A 19,432-nucleotide genomic window follows, 5' to 3' on the forward strand; every position below is an offset into this window, starting at 1 on the left:
TGGTCTATATCAGAACAGTAATGGACAGTCAAGTATAAACATTCATTCATTCATTATCTGTACGCGCTTATCCAATTCAGGGTCCAGAGCCTACCTGGAATCATTGGGCGCAAGGCAGGAATACACCCTGGAGGGGGCGCCAGTCACACACTTACTTTTGAGTCGCCAATCCACCTAACAACGTGTGTTTTTGGACTGTGGGAGGAAACCGGAGCACCCGGAGGAAACCCACGCGGACACCACACCAACTCCTCACAGACAGTCACCCGGAGCGGGAAACGAACCCACAACCTCCAGGCCCCTGGAGCTGTGTGACTGCGACACCTACCTGCTGCACCACCGTACATTTATATAACATGTAAACATTCAGTAATTAATTAAGCGTAAATCCAGCCTACAGTGACAGCTGCTGAACACTGGGTGGTGATGAAACCCATGGGAGAGCCCCCAGAAGGCATAGCAGCACCCCGTTCACAATTGTGGCTCTTTTGATGCGTTATGTTAACATATTTCACTGTATGGCAGCTATCATAAATCCATGTCAGCACATTCAAAATAATATGTGATATAATTTAATGTAAAATGCTAATTATTTTTATTAATAAATACGTACACGGCAATAAAATCAAGATGTATAACAGATGATTTTTATTTTTTATTTTTATGGAGAACAATTTTTGCAGGCCGACGTAAATTCAGCTCATATTCTTTCCTCTGCCGCTTCCATTTGGGCGAATCCATTTCGAATAGCCGAGGCAGCTGGAGTAGAGCGCAAAAGTATATTATTAAAACATACTTTCTTCTGTTATTGATAAGAAACAAATTAACCAGTTTAAAAATGGCCGGTATTGTAATTTAAATGCGTGAGCTTAATTCAGTCAGCACTATTATCTCAAAATTACATAGATGAACCCTCCCCACTCAAGCAACATGATTTTTCCGGGTGGAAGCATGGAGGCTGTGTTCCAAATTGCTTCCTTCTCCCTACTTCCTACGTGTTCCTATGTGAGTCATGAAAAAAATTTGCTCGAATTCTGCGAATGTGTATACATGAACTGCAGTTTATTATGAAATAAAGCAACGATAGGAACTGTCATTTTGCATACTGTTTGGTTTTATATAACATGCTTCCTGACGACCTCTTGTCAACATAAAAGTGTGCTATGTAGGGAGAAGTGAGATAGCCGGTATTTGGGATCGAGACATTCAGCCGGCGAGTTTCTGGGCGGACCGTCTTAAAATCGAGGGAGAGCTGTCTCTCGCTTCGTCTTGTTGTCCGACATATTAAGGTGAGTGACATAAAATATGGCCTAGCTGTTCAAATAATTCGTCTCAATGTTTTGTCACATTTAGAAAATTAAAAATACAAATCCACGTTTAGATGCTGCTGTTAAATCTAACGTTCGTATGTTTAATGATTTACGTCATTTGATGCGCGGTCTGTTAATGTAGCCATATATGCTAGCACTAGCGAAGTTACCAAGAATTAGGAACCGCGGTTCAGTATTAGAGAGTAAATAGCTAACTTTATTCGCTCGATAAATATTTGTTGAACCCAGTATTAACCGTGCACTCAACTGTTCGGTCAAATAAACGATAAACAAATGAGTTGGGGTCTGTAAACTCTCAACATTTAACCGACGTTACTGCTAGCCGCCATTTTGTGGTGCACGGTAGTAAAGCAAGAGGCAGACACTGAACGTGGTGTCTACCAAAATAATTCATTTATTTACTCAAACGAGATGAATAACTTAACCGTAAGTAGAAAATGGAGTAAAATTATGGTAGTTTACGTGCAAATAATCCGTTTTTATGGCAAATGCCTTAAGCGTTCGGTAAAAGCACATTTAGCTAGCTGTTGCTGTCCTTTTACAACAAGCAAACAATTTTATGACAAAATAAACACCCACGCCGCAGAGACTCAACAACGTTTGGGCAAATTACCCTAAAAGGGAATCATATGTTAAGCGTCCCCAACCTTTTGAACCCTATAACGTTACTTTTATTTTTGTTTCAACCGTATAGCTATATACCCACATGCTCATAGGTTACTGACGTGCATCTCAATGGTTAATATCTTAATAACCCCCGGCCTTCATGGTTTCAATTCTTAAAACTAATATCTGATCACCAAAATAATGTTTAAGTGTTTTTGTGTTGGAAATAACTATCAGTGCATTAAACGTAGCGCAGCTGCAACGGTATTTTTAGCCTTTATGTAGTACACGCGGTTCTCTGAATATGTAACTTGTCCCCACCTCTTTCTCTACCCACCTCTTCACATTAGCCTGTCAGCAGACTCCTTTGATTTGAGTTAACGAATGCCTAGTTATCTGAATCTGCCTATTTGAGACTGTCATCGGATTGGAATCACAGGGCATCCCACGATATGATATTATCACGAAACATTGCCCACTATGATGATAACACAATAAAGTCATATATATTAGTGCAAGGCAATTCTCTGCAGTGCATCATGGCATCTGTGTATGAAACAATGTACAACTTATTGCATTGCTTAGCTTGCTCGTGTCTCTTTGTCTGTTCATTCCGTTATATAAAAGCCAAAGTGGGGCCAACATTTCAACTCGAAAGTGAACGGTGCCTGTCTGGTTCATTTTCCCTTGTCTGCCATTTCTCCACTGCAAGTTTCTGTATCTTCAGCACAAGTTTTTCACATATGATTTGTGGCACCACGTGGAGTAATGAAGCAGTGACTTTATTAGTTCAAATGGGAGGGGGAGTCTTGCAGTTTAGAGCACTTATGTTTCAATCAAAATATTGATGCCCTGTATTGATAATGTATCACAAATTAAAATGATGCAATATTTTGCCATATTGGTATTCCCCCCCCCCACCTCTAATATAAACATAACTGACTCAAAAAAACCTGGCTCACTGTAGCAGCAGATGTTTCTTAGTGCAATACCTGCTAAGGCTGCCCTTATGTCATATACACAGCTCAAATGTATATAGAACCTACTCAATTTTAATATATAAAGGTTCATAGCACTGTTGTACCCATGTTTCCAATTTATATATGAAATCCTGCAGGATTAATCTGGCTCTTCTTTTTTGGGTTGGTACTAGTGATGCACGATATCGGCGGCTGATATGTGGAAATTTTTTTTATTATTATTATTTATTTTTTTTTTTTTGGGAATTTTAGCCGATATTACAACGAATAACTTGGCGCCTTTGTGCTTGCGCATATGCACTGACACCTGTAGATACACAAATGTCTGCTGTTTGTCTGTACTTTTTTTCACAGTTTCTGGAATTTAATTTCTCCGCCATAAAAACTAACACACAGCAGGTTAAACGACAAAGATCATTTCAGCCACCACAGTGCAGGAGCTCTTGTATAAAACACATGAAAATATAGTCATTCAGCATCTGAATTTATTACTGAAACATCCCTAGTTACTGGTGTAATCGAAATTGGTGCAAATTGCAATATTACTTGGGATTTGAAGTCACAAGTAAAAGCCTAGCATGTCCACAGGCAACAGAACGTTTTCATAGCATACTTTGCAAACGCTACACTATTTGTATGCTTGTTTACATATTATAAAATCAGAACACTGAGATTGTAAACAGAGAAATCTAAATGCACAAACTAGTCCTAACTTTCTTCCGGGACTGAATTGACTTCATTTCTGCAAAACCCATCAGCATGCCCGTTTTATTTGGCTTGCTTCCTAATAAAGTGCTTGTTTTTCATATAGGTATCAAAGACAAACATGGCAGAAGCAGACCGACCAGGGAAACTGTTCATTGGTGGCCTGAACACTGAAACCACTGAGAAAGCTCTTGAAAGCTATTTCAGCAAATTTGGCCGCATATCTGAAGGTAATGGTTGAAAGAATCACATCAGAAAAGTGATGTTTTACTATTGCAACAGACCATTTAATGATGTAGTAGATTGGGGGACATTTTATTGATCTAAGCATACTAACATGTTTCTTTAGAAAATGAGTGTACCTATTTTATTTAAAGCACAATTTAATTTTTTTGGTATTTGGCTGAATGCTTTCACAAAGTTGACAAACAAATGTGGCTTTTGGCTATTTGGCACAACTTTTTTGCTTTTCCTCTGGCTAAATCTAGTACCTGGTCCCTGGAACTGGGTAGGTTTTTAGTCCCATGCTCCGGGTTCCAATTGTGCCAAGTATGCGCTACATGGAGATGTGTAAAGCCTGCCGAGAGCTGATTGGCCAGAGAGACATGTCTATCACCATAATGTGCAGAGCTCATTCAAATTCAGCACAAACCCACAGCTTGTTTTGTTCTAACAAATGGGGTAATGGTCACAAGCCTGACTGGGGCTGAAAACATGTAATAAATCAACTTTATGTATCAACAAACATGAATGGAATTCTTAATTTTATATGGCCCTCCATTTTAGCAGACTTGCTACTGGAAGGTCTTTAATTAAACCTGTATATATTGAGCATGTATTCATTATAATGGCTTTCAAGTTATAGATGGAAATTCTGGATTAATTTCAAGAATAATATTTGAAACTGAAAATAAATCCGTCAATTTTGTAGTGTGTATACACACCAACTTGGTATAGGACTAATAGTTATTTTTAAGTTTGAGTTTCTAGACTAACAGGTTTATTGCAAGCTATGATGATAAATTTGTACTTGATAAATTTAAGTGAAACAATTCTATCAAATCCTCTGAGAAGTTCTGAGCTTGCACAGATATAGTTCCTAATGCGGCTATTGGAATTGAAAGCATGTGTCCTTACAGTGGCTTTTTTATTTTTTATGTAGTTCTGTTGATGAAAGACCGTGAGACGAATAAATCCAGAGGTTTTGCTTTTGTGACTTATGAGAATCCCGGTGATGCAAAAGATGCTGCAAGAGAAATGAATGGAAAGGTATTTGTACAATTTGTGTATATTCTCTTACAGTAAGCTGTGATGACACTTTGTATGATTGATCTGTGCAGTGATTTTGTACTCTAAGAAGTCCTGAGCTTACTTACGTATGCTGTTTACCAGGCCTGGGTGATATCACAATAGCAATATGTATCACAATAGACATGTCGTGAGTAATATTTAAGAAACTTTTAGGATAGAGTGTTTGATAGTTTCACTTAAATTAATTGTGCCATGAAATAAGATAATATACAAACCCCTGACTTTTAAAGAGTCTGTTAGAGCCCTTCATTATGGACTGTACTACAAGTGACACAGACAATTGCCTGTAGCATTCTGCTGCCTGTTGAACAGTGTGGAGTGAGGAAGATGGAGAAATGTGGATTAAAAACAAGTGTTCCCAAAGCACTGGTCGTTCAGTATTTGTCAGAAAATGCATTGTCCAGACCTACAGCAGGAATATAGTGCTGCACACTAATTGCTGGCGAATAAACAGGCGTCTGGTGAATAAGCTTAATGCAATTCATTAAGCTTAGGTCCCTGCACAGTGCTAATTGTGATAAATAAGTGCATTTAGGTGTTTCTAACTGGCAAATGTGAGCACAGTGGCGTGATTGTGAATATGGCTTGCGTAGCCAGCGCTAATTAGCCAATTAACAATAGCAACAAACAATCATGGCTGTAAATCGACAGCAATGAATTTAAAAAAGAGAATTTTTAAACATTTTTCATTCTTTCTCTTCGTATTACCCAGGCCTATTGTTTTACTTGCATTTCTTTCTTTCATTTTTTTATTATAAAGGTCTAATAAAACGTGTTCTTCTGGTTTTCTAAGGCATTGGATGGGAAGCCCATCAAAGTAGAGCAGGCCACAAAGCCTCAGTTTGAGTCATCAGGTCGTCGTGGTCCACCATCAATGCATCCACGTAGTCGTGGCTCTCCTAGAGGCTCACGGGGGTCCAGGGGTGTTCCTAGTGGAATGCGCGGACCACCAAGCAGAGGTATGTATTTCAATTTTTATTATGTTTTTTTTAATGTATTAAATTTATGTATTCCCCACCCTCTTTGATTGTTGTGGGCTGTGATGAACCTTTTTGAAACGGATCTATTTGAACTGATGTTGTTCTCTAAGAAGTTCTGAGCCCACATCTAAAGTAACATGTCGAAAGTCTACCATGATAACGTAGAGATTGCAGAACCTTTCTTTAAAGGGATGTCATCCAGAGGCCCAGCACCTCTTAAAAGAGGACCTCCAATGCGAAATGGCGGGCCACCACCAAAAAGATCAGCACCCTCTGGTCCAATGGGCAGACGTAAGCAACTATTATTAGATTAATTTTTAATTGTATTATTTGATTCCTTTATTGTGCTGTAAATAATTTGGTATTCATAATTTCCTCTTTGTTTTGTAGCCCCAATGTCAAGGGATCGGGATCCGTATGGACCTCCACCCCGCAGAGAATCACTCATGTCACGAAGGGATGATTATCCATCACCCCGCGATGATCACTACAGTGCTAAGGAGAGGTACGTTACGTAAGATATAAGCTCAACAACTTTTAAAATGTGCTCTCATAATCATATTAATGTCCGTGGTCTGCAGCTATTCTAGTCGGGACTACATGAGCTCACGAGACAGCAGAGACTATGCCCCTCCACCACGTGATTATTCATACCGAGACTATTCGTCCCAGTCCAGCTCCAGAGATGACTATGGTTCTGCATCTAGAAGCTACAGGTATGTTCAGAACGTTTCAAACCCATGTATGTTTGAACTTGATATATGTTGAAAACAAACATTTTTCTCTGCTCATAGTGACCGTGATGGTTATGGTGGAGGTCGAGAACCCAGGGGCTATATGGAGCGGCCAAGTGCAGGCTCCTACAGAGACCCTTATGATGGCTACGGTAAGAAGACAACTTTTAATTTTTAGAAAAGGGATTAGGGTTTCACTCCAAATTGCGTTTGTGCTTCTGGGACAAAAGCACCTCCCACGTCAGTCCAAAATAAATCAGTGGAAACCTCAAAGCGTCCTTTCAACTCAGATGTTCCACAGTGTGAAAATCGCACTCCACAAGGACTCAGTGGCAAGGGTTTTTTTCCCGCCCAACCTCTCTGAATCTTTCTAATATTCCTGTCCAAATCAAACAAGACACCAAGTGCCCAATCTACAGTCTATCCTCTGGAATTCAGATCTTAAGGAAAAACAGTTGCTCTCATTTCACCATTATCATGTTAAGTTTATTTAAAGCAGCACATGTTCAAAGAGCCAAATTTTCTTCTTTACAAATTCAGTGCGCATTTGGAGCATTAACAGACCTTAAATATTAAGCATTTAAATCAGCAGTGAGGAATAAATGTAGGAAAGTGGGCACTTGACAACGCAGTAACTTGCACAGAATATGTATATCAATTTTGCCAATTACATGACCCATTGACCCTGCAGGTAATTCGCGCAGTGCCCCACCCTCAAGGGGTCCCCCTCCGTCCTACAGTGGGAGTGGCGGAAGCAGTCGCTATGACGACTATGGCAGCAGTTCCCGGGATGGATATGGCAGTCGTGACAGTTATCCCAGCAGTCGGAGTGACCCATACTCCGCTAGCCGCAGTGAGCGACTGGGCAGGCAAGAGCGGGGCCCAGCCCCACCGCTAGAGAGAGGCTACCCTCCTCGCGAATACAACAGCTCAAGCCGTGGTGCGCCTCGGGGCGGTGGCCGCGGAGGCAGTCGAGCAGATAGAGGAATGGGCCGCAGTCGATACTGAAATGGACTTTTTGTGGCAAAAGGGTCAGCTTTCATCGTGGGGCATTCTACATGTGCAGAGAAAACGGAGAGTTGATTTTTAACCTCTAAGGACTTCAAGCTTCAGTTTCAAGCTGTACCCAAACTTGTGAAGTTTTTTTTATGTTACATTTTTTTTCTTTTTAAACCCTGCCCATCTCCCATTATTAGTACTGTTGCCAGTTTAAGTGATGAGTGTTAGTTTTTGTACCCTAGTGTTGTTAATCCTGCAATGCCCAACAATATGATTTTCATTTACAAATAAAATTTTTAACCAAAGAGATTGCGCAACACTGCTGTTCAAAGGGAACCACACAAACAGTGAAACCTATCAACTCAGACCCTCTGTCTTTAATGGTGAGGGCAAACAAAAAAAATGAATGCAGTTTAAATTGTGGAGAATATTTTTGTTGACATTGTTCAGTCTGTTGAGAACAAGAGATGTCACTTTGCCAAACTCTTTATCAGTATAGTTTTTCTCAGTGCAAATGGATCCCTCATCGTAAAGTAAACTTTGACGGCTTGCAACGACCAATCCAAAGACAAGCAAAATGCAAGAAACAATTCAACACAAGATTAAACGTGTCAACAGCTGGTAAGCAAAGCAAACACTTTTGTCTCTGGTCTAAGTGAAGTTAACTCGTTGATATTGAGTTTGTCTCAACTACAGATTAGTTAAACACCACTCTTGCTCCTTCTGGCCTTACAAATGCTATGCTGCAGTCTAACAACGTACAGTCATGTCCTCATACTTGAACGACAAAAAAACAACGTTGCAACCAAAGGAGTCTGTATAATCCCTTACAAAACCCCAATGGATCATTTGTTTTAACAGCCCCATTGTTTCAGGACCAAAAAACAACCAAAATTGCACATTCTCAAGGAAAATGATAATGGTTTTCTGCCACTTCTCCAACAACAAATTCCAAGTTAAAAACAAAATAATAATTGCTTTTTAAGGATGCTAAGATGAAGCTTTCCAACAAAGGACAATTTCCACAATGTAGTATAAGCCCCCTTCCGTTATCAGTGATACCCAGACCTTTCTGTGTTGGACCTATTTTGAACTTGTAGAAAGTTGCATTAAGTGTTTAACAAAATCCAGAGCCGCTCCCAAGCATGCCCATTCTAACAAAGGAGACCACTTGGAAAGTCGATGTTCTGTCATTCTGCCTGGACAGTAACTGGAAGCCCACTCAAATTGGACCTTGATTTTATTTTTTTTGATCAAATTATTTCAGTATATTTACCTTTTTATGAAATTGAACTTGAACTGAGTTTGATTCTTGTTACAGGATGAACCGTATGGGAATGTGAATGAGGGACCATAGCTGCTCCAGTGCTGGACACTTGACTTTTGGCCATGTCAAATGCAGTCTGCATCCAGCAGGTATGTCCTGCCTTCCAGATTCACCCAAAAACTTTATGGCATTTTTGTGGTTGTCTCACTTATTCTTTTTCTCCTCCCTCTCTCTTCTAGATTGACTGCAGGACTAATCTTGGAGATGTGTTGTCACTAAACCTATACATGGAGGAGTGTATTTAAATAAATATTTTTGAAAGATTAATGTAGTTGTTGGTTTTATGTCTTCAAGGTATGAATGTGAAATCTGTTACTCACTAGTGCATTGCTTGAGCCGCCAACTCAGTTCATTAACATGTGATTACAGAACTGAAATGGGTGTTAAAGAATAGGAGCACTTTGAATTTGAGAGGTCATTCAGGCCTTGTGTATGGTTTGTGGAGCACAAGTCTATTGTTAAAGCCAGTGTCAACTGTATATCGATGATACGCCGAAGATTAGCCATTTAATATTTTAAGAAGTCAGTTGTATTCATTCATTATGGGGGGTCCAGAGCCTACCTGGAATCATTGGGCATAAGGCGGAAATACACCCTGGAGAAGGTGTGTCTAGCCTTGGCCTAATGGTTAGAGGACCGGGCTTGGTACTGGAAGACCCCAGGACTGGCACGAATATCCATGGCTGAAGTTCCCTGGAGCAAAGCACTAAATCCCCAAACGCTCCCCCGGTGCTGAGAATTGCTGCCCCCTGCCCTGTGTGTGTTCACTGCCACAGATGGGTTAAATGCAGAAGTCCCATTTTGTTGTACAATGCAAAAATAATTGCACATTATAAACATAAATCCTTATAAACCCAGTTCTTAAGCCTGCTTCTAAACTAGCGTTCTGCTCACTGCTGTGTTCTTGCTCAAGTCCATTTCAGCTGAATAATGAACTGAGCTGGGTTTCACAATGACTTTGTATAATGATTGTTTAAAAGGTAGAGCATGACAAGCGCTACCCTTACTGTTTCTTCCTACTATGTTTATCTAAGCTGGGATCAGTTCATTTAGATCAAGAGTGTTCTACAATGCAGGGCTTGATCGTGTAAGCCCAGAGCTGAGGGAGATTCCTATTGGACAGTCCTTCATTTTGGGTTTATGTTAGGAGGCCAAGTCTGAAATCCTGCTTTGTGGAATACCACCAAGGTGTGTTGCGAGCCAAGAGAATACCCAACTTACAGGACAAGGGGGAACCCCTAAAACAGGGTTTGGGGTCTCTACAGTAATGGGATTTCAAGGTGTTAGCACGGAGTTCATTCTTGGATGAGTGAGTAACACAGCACTGGGATGCTTGCAGAAAACTGCTGTGACCAATGAAAGCACCAAAATGTTGGAAAGGAGTGTGCCTCCAGGATAGGAAACCACTGCCTTAGAGGACCTCCCTGCAGAGCCGCTGCTGGTGTTTTTCAGCGTTGTTACGCAAAGCAGAAGTGCTACGGATGTGGGCAGACTCTGTGCTGTCCTACACACTGCTGCGGAGCTCGGAGAGGCGCGGTGAAACCGAGCCATGAACCCAGAGGAGCAGACTGTAACGTGGCTTATATCATTAGGAGTTCTTAATTCCCCCAAGAAGAACATCGCCGACCCGGAGTGCTTTCTGAAATCCTCCCTGAAAGATGGGGTCGTCTTGTGTAAGCTCATGGAGCGGCTGGTACCCGGATCCGTTCAGAAGGTAACGCAGTCCAAACCAGAGAAACCTGATGAGGACACAGGCGGAGGGCTGCTTTTCATTGCGGTTACAAACACAAGGACTCGCCAAATCGGAAACAATGTGGGGATGGATGATTTCAACCTCAGAAAAGGACGATAGCACGTTTTTTTTTTCTTTTTTACAAGAGCTAAACAATTGAATGAAGTCGAGTGAAGGATGGGGTAAAATGCCAGCTGCAGTGTGATTTGGCTGAATAATAATATCTCTCCGAAGCCCCCAAACGCTCAATTTAATCGCAAAGTAACTCGGACTTCCTGTCTCATGAAGGGAAGTGTTCCGCATTCTGTCACGCTTTTCATGACTATTTTAGCAGCACCCTACACCAACAACAAAAACGCTTTACAAACACTACGATTACCATAGCACTGCACATAAACGCATGGTTTAACTTAAAAGTCATGTCTAAAATGTTTATATTTTGAATGAATACCTACACTAAACGTGAGGAATCCCCCCACTCATTAAAGCTTTGACCAATTTGTGAATTTGGCGACTTTTCTGGTGGAAATATGCTACTGCAGTACATTTTCATGAACACTATTATATGATTGCAAGTGTACTCAAATTGAACTCAGTCAGAATTATGCAATGTATTCAAATTCAAACACTGCTTATCCAGTTCAGGGTTGTGGTGGGTCTGGAGCCTACCCGGAATCATTGGGGCTTCAGTCCTTAACAGGTCGACACACACACACACACATTCACACCCATGGACACTGTTGAGTCGCCCATCCACCTACCAACGTGTGTTGTTGGGGAGAACACACCAAACTCCTCAGAGTCACCCGACTTGAGCAATTTATAGATCAGCACTATACCATGCCCCAGCTAAGTTACTCAGGTAACAAACCCATAAAACAGAACTTTTTTAACCTTTGGGTATGACGTGAGCATGTAAACTATGCTTAGCTGAACTTATGTGTGCTCTTAGGTCCTTTACACCTTTATTTACTACACAAAACATGGGAATTTCTTTTTTTTAATTCACCCGAGAACTTACATTTCCGTTTCGGCATAGCTGCTCAAAATGAGGGTAGGTACAGGAGGTTTGCCTGACGTAAACAAGGACTACTGACGTGCAGACTGACCAATTAAATGTTTACAGAGAAGGGTATCGACCAATAACGGTAGCTCTACAGTCAGACCGTCCAATCAGAAGATTTTCGGCTACTTCACCACGCCCCCTTCTCACTCAAGCGAACCAATCGGAGTAGGGGAGGGCGGGACTAGTTTGTGAACGAAACTTCTCGAAGTTCTATGTAAGCGCTAGAAAAACAAAATGCCGGACGTTTGTGAAATTCCGCCCGGACATTTAGTTTGTTTATTTTTTTTCTAAAACAGAGGACGTGTCCGGGTAAAAGAGGACGTCTGGTCGCCCTATGTAAACACATTTAACTTTGTTGGAAAGCTCCCATCAAATCTAACGGACGGTTAAACGAATATTTCAGGCCCACTGCAGCACAGACCTTATGAAAATTACTTATATCCAGACTCAGCAACTCCTTTCAACTTTAGCAAACAGATCTTACATAGAACATCCTTAAGCCACGTACATTTGTTACACCTCATTGGACATTCTCAGCATTTTACTGCTTAGTTTGTACTTTCCCTGCATTGCATCGTCTTTCCAATTCAGTTTAAGATATTTTCAGTCATCCGTTTAAGGTTTAAAAGTTATAATAAGCAAGTGTCACCCTCCACCTCAACAATAGGCAACTGAAAACCAGCTCTAGCACTGACACCTCACGGCAGAGCAGCCTCTAAATTGACCTAGAGCACATTCGTAACCGTAAACATGGTTGCAGAAACTATATAGCTTAAGTTTTGGTGCCTCTGGTTTGTTTGAAAGGGATATTTTCGCCTTGTAAACAGTGTGTGTTCTGCGCCGGTTTCATATGTCCATGCTTGTGAGGTCTAGAGACCGAGCCCGAGGACATCGTCACTTCCTCCACAAAAGCTCTTTTCCTGGTTCGACAGGGGAACGATAGATGTACAGTTAGAGTCGAGAAAGAGGAGAATGCTCACTTACTACCACCGAGCTCTAAAAAAGACTCTTTTTCTGTGCTAATGGACTGCAGCAGTTTAAGAGGGACGACCCGTTACAGCGATAAACACACACAGTTGCCCAGAGGGACCTCTTTGCTATTCTGAGCGCTGAGGAGGAGCAGCAGCAGGAGCCAGACCTTTTTTACCAACACTGGGGCTTTTTGTTTGTGTGTGTTTATCTTTTCTGTCTCTTGCTGTTCACAGTATTGCCCGGAGCCCAAATGTGAAGCGGATTGTATAAGCAACATCCGAGAGTTTCTGAAAGGATGCCTCTCTTTAAAGGTTGAGGTAAGTTTGTCATTAACATTATGTTGTAGGTTACCACCATGACACACTGCTGCCTTTTACAGTAACGCTAAGGAAGTCTATGGGCGAGAGGTTTCAGGGCTCCTGACTGTAATGGCTTTTTTGGTTTTGTTTATATTTGATAGTGAATGTTGCAAAAGGTAGCACTGGCGTTGGTTGAGTGTCCTGATAAGTTTAATATCTATGCAGTGAAATGCCTTCATTGGTTTGGAAATAGAGTTTAAAATGAAGGTGGAAACTGGTACATTTGAGTTCTTAAGTGCTACAGTTTGTATCTTCTATAGATTTTGATTGTTCAATTGCTCAGTTACGTTAGTTTGTAAATAAACCATCTTTCTGCTTGGTTGCTGTTTAGCTTTTATATTTAATCACGAATTTCCAGTTGTGTGTTGAATTTCACTGTGGTCCTTCCTTGTGACAGGGTCACACCACTGGCACTTGAGCTTTAGTGTTATATTTTAGAAAAAACGGAAGAACACAGCTGTACGATCTTCAGTTCCTTTACTGATAAATGCTGTGTGTTTAGAGAGGTTTCATTGCTCTCTATAAGTGGCTCAGTTTACTCAGCGTACTGTTATTCTATTTACTCAAGTTTTTTGTGCCCTACTGCAGCGTTTAGTTGAATATGAACTATGAGAGTTTATACACATGACTGTTTAATATCGTATTCTCTGTTTCAGTTGATATGAACTACTGCACATGCCCTTGATTTATTTATCAGTGTGGATTATCAGTGCAATTCAGTGGCTTTATTATGATAAGGCTCTGCACTGGAAGTTCCATCCATTTCTCAAACTTTCAGAAGAATTGAGATGTAAACATAGCCTTTCAGTTTATTATGATCTGGAATGCTTTTTTGCATGCATACATTTTTAAAAACGTGTGTAAGGGGATAATCGTCTCCAGCATCTGGCAGCAGGTTCATGACATTAGTTTCCTATCGCTAGCTCCATGAACATTTCTCAGTGTGTCTCTGGAATGGATCGTTTTGTGTCAAGCCACACTGAATATATTGGTTTACGTTTTTAGGGTTCAATTATGTTGGGATTTTATCAGTGTGTGCACATTTCTTGTTAAGTCTCCAGCCATACATGTTGATATAGGCTACATATCTGCTAAGGTGCAGTGATAAAAAGCATCTCAGCTGAAATGAGTGGATTTTGATGAGTAATTCTAGACTAATGACAAAAATTATGAAAAAATAATAATAATTATGGGATTATACGCTTGACCGCAGTAATTCTGCCTATTGGCCTTGTTTGCTCTTTGATTAGCTCGAAGAACACGGATCACATGTATTTGAGGCATGCTGTCTCCTCCCCAAAATGCGAGGATTGTTTCTTGTTTAGTGGAGCAACATGTCCAGGCAGCACTATCACCTGGAACGTAAAGCTAAGACTAGCAGTGACTTGCTAGTTTTTAAAGAAAATATGTTATAGGAGTACCGGTGGAATAACAAATGTGAACAACATTTTCAGCTTCTCTTTAAAAGCATAAACAGATCGTGTGAAAAGGAATTTCCCATGCCTTGCCATTTGTGATGTCAATATTGTCCTGGAATTAAACTACAACTTATCCAAAACACTCTGCTGTTATAAAACAGATGGAGCAAATTTGCGTGGCTGCTCTGTGCTCTGCTTTGATATCCATCATTTTTACTTTGCAGCAAAGACTAATCTAACAGTAAGAAATACAGACCCGGCTCTGTGTATTTTCCCGAGGCCAGGCGTAACAATCAAATCTATGAATAGCAAATGTTTTAAAGTGGTTCCTGAATCACCCATGGCTAAGGGGCAATTGAATAAAACTAGCACGCTGTAAAGTGGTTAAGATTAAATGTTTGCCTTTTCGGAAGGGATGTCCCTTCCATTTTTTCCTTGATTCCAATGCTTCCCCCATAATTAGTGGCAATGCTGTAATGCAGCTGTGAGGCGATGGGCCATGTCTTTTAACGTGGACCATATGATGGCCATGGGCAGTAGGGCCCTGCCCCTACTCTGTACTGTACAAGTCCATCACACTTCAAGGCTAAAAGACTACATGGATCACACAAATCATGTGACAGCACAAAGAAGCCACTCATAGAACTTTCACATCTGCTTTTAAAGAAGCGTCTTTACTGGAATTCTGTGAAGCTGCTTTGTGAAAACATCATTTGTAAAAAGCGCTATACAAATACATTTGATTTGATGTAATGGGAAGCAAAGTAGCAGCAACAAAGTTATTTCACTTTGCACTAGGTGAAAGTGCTCTGCTTTTTTTTTTAATCTCATTTTTACGGAAGCAACAAGAGGATCTATGTGCATCTTAAAAGAAAAAAAACTCTCTCTAATATTTATTTATTAGTATCAGTGTATATTGATACAGTGTGTTTATTTAATACATGTGGATTAAAGTCTTTCACGCTTAAGGCCAAATGTAGATTGTAAAACTTACTACTGAATATCTGTGACTGTTTTGTATTTTCTGAGGGCACAAAATGACCATTTTAAAGGCTCCTGTCGAGTAATTATAGCTTGTCCTCCCACCTTCATCCCTTTTCTTAGAAACTTAAATAAGCTTCGAGGCTATGTTAGCTGTGACTTACTGGAAGAATCTTATATAAAGTTTAGATTTTTATTTATTGATAAATAGTTCAAACGAAAGATTTGATCAAGCAAGCGATGAAAATCCATGAACTGTAAATCAACGTGTTTATGTAGATATTGCGTGCAAAATACAGGAAAGGGAAGAATGTGCCCTAAATAGTCATCTTGCTAGCAGGATAAAAATCAGTGTAAAATTAAAGGCGGAAGATAAACGTCTTCTATTTACATACTATTTGCATGTAGAAAATCATGTACATTTTTCTCAGTTCTTCTGTCTAGTTTAATAGTTTAATGTTTTGGATTTGGAAGCCTTGATAATGCTGAGATTCTTTCACCTCAAAGCATGTTTTTAAACACTTATTGTTGTTCTTGTATGGAATACAGACAATGTTATATGTTACTGTTCCTCTGTTTTAAAATATATCAGATTGTTCTGAATAGATTGCATCTGTAAAGTTAAGTATAGAGACAGGAAAGCTGAGTCAAGATGCGCCGATAAAGAATGAGGGTTTATCAAACTTTGTCAAATCAACTCTCACACATCTAATGACTATCAAAGCAACTTTGTGAATATAACACAATTAAGTGGCAAAAATAAAGTTATTATTAAATAAAAGTGTTTAACGTCTCTGAACCCCTCTTGTCCAGCACGGCTGAGGCTTCTTGCTGTGCAAACCACATATTTAAAAATGTTTTATTTAAAATGTGAAACCTTACTCTGTTGGAAGAAAGAAGATAGCTGTCAGTGCGCTGTGGTGTCTGTGGAGCAAATGACAAACATGAAGAGAACCATCATTACAGTCTCTCTCCTGTTTCTCAGCTCTTTGGCGTTCCACTGAGTTGATACTTTATTTGGTGCACACCTATGGTTCTGTGCTTTATAGCATGGTTCTTTTCTATAGAGAGCCTCTTGGAAATGGCTCTGTAGAGCACTTTTGCTATGAAGTATTAATACTTCATTCACTCATTCATTGTCTGTAAGCACTTATCCAGTTCAGGGTCGCAGTGGGTCCGGAGCCTACCCAGAATCACTGGGTACAAGGCAGGAACACACCCTGGAGGGGGCGCCAGTCCTTCACAGAGTGACACATACACTCAGTATTATTACTTGAATAGCATTATTCATGAAGCATGGATATATTTATTGAATTAATTCAAATGAAATATGTAAAAAGTCTGAGAACATGATACTGTGATATGTTGTTGTAGGAACATTTGACCCAGTATCATCCAGTTCTGGATGTTCACCAAGCTTTTTTTTTTTTTTTTTTAAAGTTTAACACAACTTTTTAAATTCCTGTATGTTCTGGCTTTCTAAAAATTCTTTTTTAATTATAAGCATTTTTTTTTCAAATCAAGCAGAAAATTATGGAATCACTCAGTGTTCAGGGGAAAAAAAATAATATGAAATCTCTGCCTAATTTCATCAAGGGATGGGTTTCATTATTGGAAAAACAACTTTACTGATTCTATATCAAGCTAGTTTCAAATTCCTAAAATAAAAATGTCCAGACTGGCTTTGCAGGATGGAGCTTGTTCTCGCGGTTTTTAAATTTATTTATATATATATATATATATATATATATATATATATATATATATATATATATATATATATTCTACCAGTAATTACCATGCATTTCAATGGGCTTAAAGTCCAAACTCTTGCTAAGCCGTGTCACTGAGTTGAAATGTCTTTTATGAAGAACAGCTTTAACACAATTTACTCTGTGGCAAAATATATAATCATTCTGAAAATGTACTACTACATCATCCAAAGTTGCCTTGTACACCTGTGCACTGACTGGTGAGGTAAAAAGTGCTGTCTCCCCTGGTCCTTCACCTGACATCATTAAAAAAATGGGGAAGTGTTCTTTAGGAAATCAGATTATGTTTCAGAAAAAAGTTCCAGCGTCATCAAAGTACAGTGAATATTTACAATTCATCACTGAAAATAACTTCTATGAAGTCATCTATTCTCAAGACTGTTTATCTTTAACCCACTGTAACTTTTTGTTCCTGTTTATAGGTCCACAATGGATTTCATTAGACTTTTCTGTATGTAAATACCATTTAATTCAGCTGATTGCTTAGAGTTGCAAAGATTGGCTGCGGTTTTATTATGATGCGGTTGTTCCATTTGTTCTGTGCCTTTTGAATTTCCCCTGGGGATCAATAGTGTCTGTCTGTCTCTTTCTTTCTTATGTTTCTTTCTTTCTTTCTTTCTTATGTTTCTTTCTTTCTTTCTTTTCTTTCTTTCTTATATTTCTTTCTTTTCTTTCTTTCTTTCTTTCTTATGTTTCTTTCTTTCTTATATTTCTTTCTTTTCTTTCTTTCTTTTTTATTTCTTATATTTCTTTCTTTTTTTATTTCTTGTTTCTTTCTTTGTTTCTTTATGTTTCTTTCTTTGTTTCTTTTATTTCTTTGTTTCTTTCTTATTTCTTTGTTTCTTTCTTTCTTTTTTTCTTTCTTTCTTATGTTTCTTTTTTCTTTCTTTCTTATGTTTCTTTTTCTTTCTTATGTTTCTTTCTTTCTTGGTCTACCTATATGTTTTCCTCTTATAACTTTCCTATAATGTTTGTACCTGCACCAAATTTTAGACACAGATGACTGGGGGAAAAACATCTTTTGCCACATTCAGTGTTTGAATATTTTTTTTCTTTTTGTAATCCTTTCCATTGTTTCAATGGGCAGCTCTTTTGTGATAACATATATCCAGTATAAACCACATTGAAATGCACTAAATAAAGTGTGCTTCTCATTAAGTTGGATGGTGTTCTGCAAAACAAGTTTTTGGTTGCAGCATGGAGAAGTCGCTTGAAAAATAAAGAAGTAACTGTCTGTATTTTCATACTTATGTCTGTCCATATGGTTAGTCTTTTAGTGACATTCTTTTCATCACCAGTAATGAAGTGTGTATGTCCTTTGATGTTGAATCTATTTTGTATTATTATTTTTTTGTCTGTTTTGTCTGAATGGCTTTCCTCTCTGGTTTATTTCATTCCAGGGCTTTGAACCGGAAAGCTTCTACTCTGGGGAGAATTTTAGCAAAGTTCTGTCCACGTTGTCAGCAGTAAACATCGCCACTCAAGGTAATGCTCTAGCTGGTACTTCTCAGCAAGTCTCCCAGCCTGTCGCAGTAATGTGGCTACATACACTTGTCTGTCTGTGCCTGCGTTAACCTTGTCTGCCACCTCCCTTACACTGAGCTTGTGTTTTGCGTCTGATCATTTCTGCTGCTGTCTACTGTAATAGAATTTTGTATAGTTGATGATTTTGCAGCTAGTAGCAAGCGTTCTGGGTGACAAAGCCCTGTGGGCACTTCTGGCTTAGTGGTTCTGATAGTTCAGCCATGTGCGAGAGCCTCGTGTTCGAGATCATTTTTAGAAAATTGAATACCAGTGGTGTCTCATAAACTACAAAGAGCTCCTCTGTTCACTAGCACCTGGCAACATCTGCATGCAGATTTAGCTTTCAGTTTGTCAGGATGATGAGCAACACTTTTTCAAACTGAATGTTCCCAAATGGTTTGTTGCACACACATTTCTATGTTGGCAAACTATTGCAATTTTTGTATTTCTTCTCTGGATTTTTAGTACAGTTCTTTTGTTTACAAGAAGCTTAACCATTATTGTTGTTTGATTTAAACTGACAAGAAAAACTGAAACTCAGACATTGCATAAGATGACAGTGTGTTTGGACTTGCAATTTAAAACCTGATGTAGCAAGTTAAGGGTAGTCCCAAATTGTTATGCAATGAAGTTTG

At 39.3% G+C, this 19,432-nt stretch overlaps 2 protein-coding genes and 3 non-coding genes across 9 annotated transcripts in view; all 5 read left to right on the forward strand.

Moving 5' to 3' along the window:
- The first annotated feature begins 989 nt into the window (after positions 1–989).
- rbmx (RNA binding motif protein X-linked) lies at positions 990–9,238 on the forward strand. 4 transcript variants are annotated; one of them, XM_066649738.1, is made up of 12 exons: positions 990–1,005; positions 1,170–1,289; positions 3,729–3,852; positions 4,785–4,891; positions 5,727–5,892; positions 6,088–6,204; positions 6,304–6,418; positions 6,495–6,629; positions 6,708–6,799; positions 7,339–8,267; positions 8,968–9,062; positions 9,153–9,238. In XM_066649738.1, exons 3-10 carry the CDS (start codon positions 3,744–3,746, stop codon positions 7,653–7,655), a joined length of 1,158 nt encoding a protein of 385 aa, XP_066505835.1. In that variant the 5' UTR covers positions 990–1,005; positions 1,170–1,289; positions 3,729–3,743; the 3' UTR covers positions 7,656–8,267; positions 8,968–9,062; positions 9,153–9,238. The 4 variants fall into 4 exon arrangements, with proteins under 4 accessions (XP_066505835.1, XP_066505832.1, XP_066505836.1 ...); XM_066649735.1 differs by having other exon boundaries at positions 7,339–9,062; XM_066649739.1 differs by lacking the exon at positions 7,339–8,267.
- On the forward strand, positions 4,632–4,706 carry LOC136674213 (small nucleolar RNA SNORD61). Its single transcript, XR_010796017.1, has one exon. It is a non-coding gene; the product is annotated as a small nucleolar RNA SNORD61 (small nucleolar RNA).
- On the forward strand, positions 4,928–4,992 carry LOC136674215 (small nucleolar RNA SNORD61). Its single transcript, XR_010796019.1, has one exon. It is a non-coding gene; the product is annotated as a small nucleolar RNA SNORD61 (small nucleolar RNA).
- Positions 5,970–6,036, forward strand: LOC136674214 (small nucleolar RNA SNORD61). The gene has a single exon (XR_010796018.1). It is a non-coding gene; the product is annotated as a small nucleolar RNA SNORD61 (small nucleolar RNA).
- A 1,119-nt stretch (positions 9,239–10,357) lies between the features above and the next one.
- Positions 10,358–19,432, forward strand: part of arhgef6 (Rac/Cdc42 guanine nucleotide exchange factor (GEF) 6) — a 39,709-nt gene continuing 30,634 nt past the window's right edge. For both annotated transcript variants that reach the window (XM_066648923.1, XM_066648924.1), the window contains exons 1-3: positions 10,358–10,687; positions 12,977–13,060; positions 18,674–18,758. In XM_066648923.1, the coding sequence (XP_066505020.1) occupies positions 10,523–10,687; positions 12,977–13,060; positions 18,674–18,758 (334 nt within the window). In that variant the 5' untranslated portion in view covers positions 10,358–10,522. The remainder of the gene's footprint in view (positions 10,688–12,976; positions 13,061–18,673; positions 18,759–19,432) is intronic.

The sequence above is a fragment of the Hoplias malabaricus genome, chromosome 17 (genome assembly GCF_029633855.1).
Source record: "Hoplias malabaricus isolate fHopMal1 chromosome 17, fHopMal1.hap1, whole genome shotgun sequence".
Classification (NCBI taxonomy): domain Eukaryota; kingdom Metazoa; phylum Chordata; class Actinopteri; order Characiformes; family Erythrinidae; genus Hoplias; species Hoplias malabaricus.